Source organism: Chaetura pelagica, unplaced genomic scaffold, assembly GCF_000747805.2.
Source record: "Chaetura pelagica isolate M959 unplaced genomic scaffold, ChaPel_1.0 scaffold275, whole genome shotgun sequence".
Classification (NCBI taxonomy): domain Eukaryota; kingdom Metazoa; phylum Chordata; class Aves; order Apodiformes; family Apodidae; genus Chaetura; species Chaetura pelagica.
This window is the reverse complement of record NW_009953486.1, coordinates 9,399,147-9,403,716: the sequence shown is the minus strand read 5'-3', so window position 1 is coordinate 9,403,716 and position 4,570 is coordinate 9,399,147. Positions and strand designations below refer to the sequence as shown.

Sequence of the window (4,570 nt, the reverse complement as noted above, 5' to 3'; positions counted from 1 at the left end):
AAGCCCTCAAAATAATTCAGCTTATACTTTCATGGAGATTTCAAGTCAATTAAACAAAAGCAGATAACAAGGAATGTTAGAAAGGGAACTCGAATACTTGATTATTTTTTTTTTTGCCTCTAAATCTTACCCTCCCCATGCAGTGGGGCTTGCCAGCCCTGTCACCGGATCCGAGGGGAGTCTGCATGGAACCACTTTTTAAAATTCCTCAGACCCAAAAGAAAGAAAACTCCTGCTGTGCTTGTATGAATGCATGGAGACAAAGCTCAAAAACTTCAGCAGCTTCCAGCCCTCAAGGCTGTTTTTTCTGTGTACACCGGGAAATTCTCCCTCTAGCTCACAAGACCTCTTTTCAATTTTTCTGGAAAACTGGTCAAGTACAATCCAAGTGCAAAATATTTCAGCTAGTGCATGAAAAAATGGTTTGAAGGGACCAGCTCATACCATAGTCCTTAAGCATTTCTGTAGATGGAGTGGGGATCACCCTTCCAGTTAGCCATAGGCCTTTTAAGTGTACACCAAAAATCCCACAGAAAACCACCTTGAAAGGGCAAACTACACTTCCAACATATTTATATAGCAAGTAGTTAGTAAAAGTGTACATTTTTTAATGTACATCTTAACGCAATAAAGAATCAATGGCATATCTGATCTGTATATATGTGTACTTAAATAAACCTGCAGGTACATAAACACTAGAGAGTAAATTGACCTACTTGTATTTGTTCTCTGAAGGTAACACTGCACATACATGTACTCTCAGGCTGCACAACTCCCAGATCTGCTACCTCTGGCTCTCAGACCACCCAGATTCTCCCATCACCTGTGATATTTTGGGGTGTGCAGGACTGCATCCCCAGGGCTCTGGCTGGCTTTGCTGTGCAGCCACCCCTGCTCTGCCCAGCTGAGGTGGGATGGCTGATGCTTATGTCCCCAGCCACAGCAGGACCAGCAGAAGTGCTTCTGAAGACAAAAGGAATTCAGGGAGCCTGGTGTCACAGGAGGGTGCTCCAGGTCAGCACCACCCCTGCCCACAGCCTTCTGGGCAGACTGCTAAGGGATGGTTGCAGTGCAGATGTCTGCAGCTTCCCCAGCTCTCTTCAGAGTGCAGGTCATCTCCTCCTGAAGCAGATGCTCATGCTTGGCCACAGGGGTTACACTGTGTGCCAGGGGAGCACTGTGAGCTCAGGCACCTACCACGTTGGCACGTACCACCAGACATGAGGAAGCCTCCTCTCTTGCAAAGCACAGAGCAGATAAAATCCTTCCTAGCAGTTGAGCAAGGCGGCCTCTTAAAGGGGGGGACAAAGAAAGAAGTGGAAAAACAAGGGCAATTAAAGGTAGAAATCAGACACCATCTTTGGAAGAGGTTCTGAAAGAGCTTTTTTGTTTTTAAACCAAATTTCTTTGTAAATCTCTGGATCTGATCCTTTGGGGCTTGCTACCCACCCTTCTAATAAATATCATTTACCACCAACAATAAAGTCTCCCACATTAAAAAGCTCTCACTAAATAAAAATCTTCTACTGAAAAAAGCTTGGCTGAGTTAGCTTGGCAAAAATAAGGAGCTATGACTACTCTCCATAAATACATCAGTGGATAAACACCAAAAACTATTTAAGTTAAAGGACAATGTTGGCTCCAAAACAAATCAGGAATGAACCGACCATGAATTAATTAAAACTAGAAATTTAAATAAAGTTTCTAACCTTTCAAAGGCAGTGAAGTTCTGGAATATCCTTCCAAGAGCAAAAGTGAAGGCAAGACATGGAACCAATTTTGAGCTGGGATTTGATTATTTTGTGACAGAATGGTCTGACACAGCATTTGGCTGGACTATTCAGCTCAACAGTTTCCCTTCTAGACCTTGTTTTCTATTAGAAAAGAATATGATAAAAATCTTCAAGTAGTTGCATCACCCAGCAACCACACAAGACAATGTGGGCATGTTAAAGATGTACAGGTACTGGGAAGCAGGAAGGTTAACTGGGAAATTTATTTTGCTGTTTCTCCAGAACAGATAAGCTGGGGAAAAAAATAATAAAAAGGGAAAAAGAAAAATACAAAAAAACCAAAAAGACTGGAGCAAACACTTGGAAGTTACCAGCACTGCTGCAGAAGCATCTGTCATGAAGGGCTGCAGGAGGGAAACTTCCTGATTTCAGAAGAGCTCCTGCCTCGCCGATCCCTTGGAGACAACAATGACTTAAACCACTCACAGCAACACTGAGTATTCTCTGAAGAACAGCTTGTTCTCTTTGAACAATGAAAAGGATTCCAGGTCAGGATGGAAAAATTATTATGTGCTAGTTCTCAGTGATTAAAGGGAGACTTGAAGGTTTTAACAGCCTGCGACAGTCAGTCTCCAGGAGGGCAGGGGAAAATATCCTAGCCAGTAAGTGACCAATGACACCAGACTTCATCTCCTGGGTTGTCTAGGTCTGGGAACCTGCTACTTAATGGAGAGTGCTCAATCTAACTTCATCCATAGGGATGAAAATGTCACTCAACTCCCACTGGACTTGAACACAAGACTGGCAGTTTTCTTCTCAGATACTTTTCCTTTCCTAACACACACACACACACAGACACACTTGGGTGCCTGCAAAGCCCTTCCTTGCCAGAGCTTAAGGACCAGAAAGGGTGGAGAGGACATATGCAGTCATGCCAACCTTTAGAGAACAAACACCTTAATAGACAAAAGGAGAGAAAAAATAAAAAAAAAGAAACAGAAAAGAAGCACTGTGCCATGATAGTCCATATTGAAGCAATGACCTTGTTTACACAATGTCTGAGACTTGTTATGCTTGTATAGGCAGCTGTAGGCATCGGTATATGAATATGAAATCTGAAAGTCTGTCCACTGGAAAGCAAACAAGAGCATCCTGTTTCCTGGGTGTGAGCTGAGCCCCCGCCAGCTCTCAGCCATCTCCTCAGCTGGGCCACCCAGAGCTCTGCACCAAGTGCCCAGTTTTGGCACGCACACCTGTGCTGTGCTCAAAGGTCTCATTTATGGCAGTGCTTTATCACCACGTCCTGCTCCTGAGGTTTGGATCAGGCCGGCCCATGGATTTCTTAAAGGCCAAAAATTTCTTCTCAAGGGTAAGAGCGGATCCTCCAGGGCTGGTGGTTTGAGTTCAGTCTGTTTCTGAAAAAGAATAGAGGTGTCAGAGATGCTCTGGCTCGCTACAGGGGTGTGCAACCAAGGTGGGGTGCTGGATGAGGAGGAAAGGGTGCAGGAGTGCCTTTGGATGGACAAAACTGGGATCCTTGATGGAGCCAGCTGCAGAGAAAAGCCAGCCCCATTCAGAGGGGCCAGGAAACCCAAAATCCTTGTGGGAGCAGAGCTGGGCTTTGGCCAGTGGCAGGGCTAAGGCAGGACAAAGCCTGTGATGGTCTGAAGTTGTGCACCCTCACCGAGCACCTCCTGCTTCTGTGCCACCAGGGGTGACAGCACCACTTGTGTATGGGGGCTTGGAGTCATGCTCAGAGGGGTCATGCTACCAGGGGCATGGCCATCACCTAGGCATGGCCACAAAAGCTGCCCCACCACCCTTGCCCAAACTTCTCCCACTGCAACTCCTCATAGGGACACACAACTCCAGACCTCAGCAGCAAGGGCAGGGCCCGGTCAAGCTCACGCTGCCTCCTCACTGTATTAGGCAGGAGAGGGAAGCAATAAAGTGGATTTTAAATTTTTTTTTTTTAAGGCCTGCAGCTACGGCAGAAGTGTGTGGGAGGCTCCAAAGCAAGGCAGCAGGGCTGGAGAAGATCCCAGCTGCCCAGCACGCCAGCAAAGGGCTGTGTGTGAGGAGCAGGCGAGGGGCTGCGCAGCCCGCAGCAGGACAGGGCGAGCGCTCGGCCATCCCCATCTGGTGGGAGCCCTGCCAGGGAGGAAGCAGCCCCCAGCTGCACTTCTGAAGAGCCCACAGAGGGCTTGGAAACCACCTCTCCTCTCCTCCACACATGCCTGCACGCATGCCTTTCTAAAGGGAGTCCTGGAAGAGGGGTAGGGCCAGCAGCTGTAAACATCAACCCTCCATGTCCTCTCCATCTTTTCAGCCTCCATCTTCAATATTCAAGCCTCGCTCTGTGCCACTGAAGGATAGTCACATCTGGATAGCTGGTGGCAGGAGAGGGAAGGGAGGAGGCTCTTGCTTCAGCAGGCAGGCACTGGTTTTATCTGCTGCCTGATGCCAGGGGAAGGCATGGAAGGAGTTGGTGACATGAGGGACAGCTGCCAGGCCCTTTCCTTCCCAAATACCCAGCCCTTCATAAACAAACCTAAGGGACACTTTGATCCAGGAGAAGTAAAGGACCAGACACTCCTGCTGATTTTGCATAGGCTTAAAATAAAGGCGGGGTTTGGGCAGGCAGGGATTGGGCAGGCAGCAGCATCTTGCCTCACCCTCCTCATCCTCCTTCCCTGGCCCCTTTCTCTCCCAGGGGTTTCCTCACTGTTTCATCAGCTAAATCCCAAACAGCAGCACCAGACACTCAACCCTTCCCTGCTCAGCCCCCACCCAAACCCTCCCGCTCAGCCAGCCCTGCCTCAGAGGGGGATCTTACC

General features: G+C 48.0%; 1 protein-coding gene across 1 annotated transcript in view; it reads right to left on the bottom strand.

Annotated features, from left to right (window-relative positions):
- Positions 1 to 3,096: 3,096 nt before the first annotated feature.
- Positions 3,097 to 4,570, bottom strand: part of ZHX3 (zinc fingers and homeoboxes 3) — a 4,163-nt gene continuing 2,689 nt past the window's right edge. The window contains exon 2 of the mRNA XM_009998796.1: positions 3,097 to 3,148. Coding sequence (XP_009997098.1) covers positions 3,097 to 3,148 — 52 coding nt within the window. The remainder of the gene's footprint in view (positions 3,149 to 4,570) is intronic.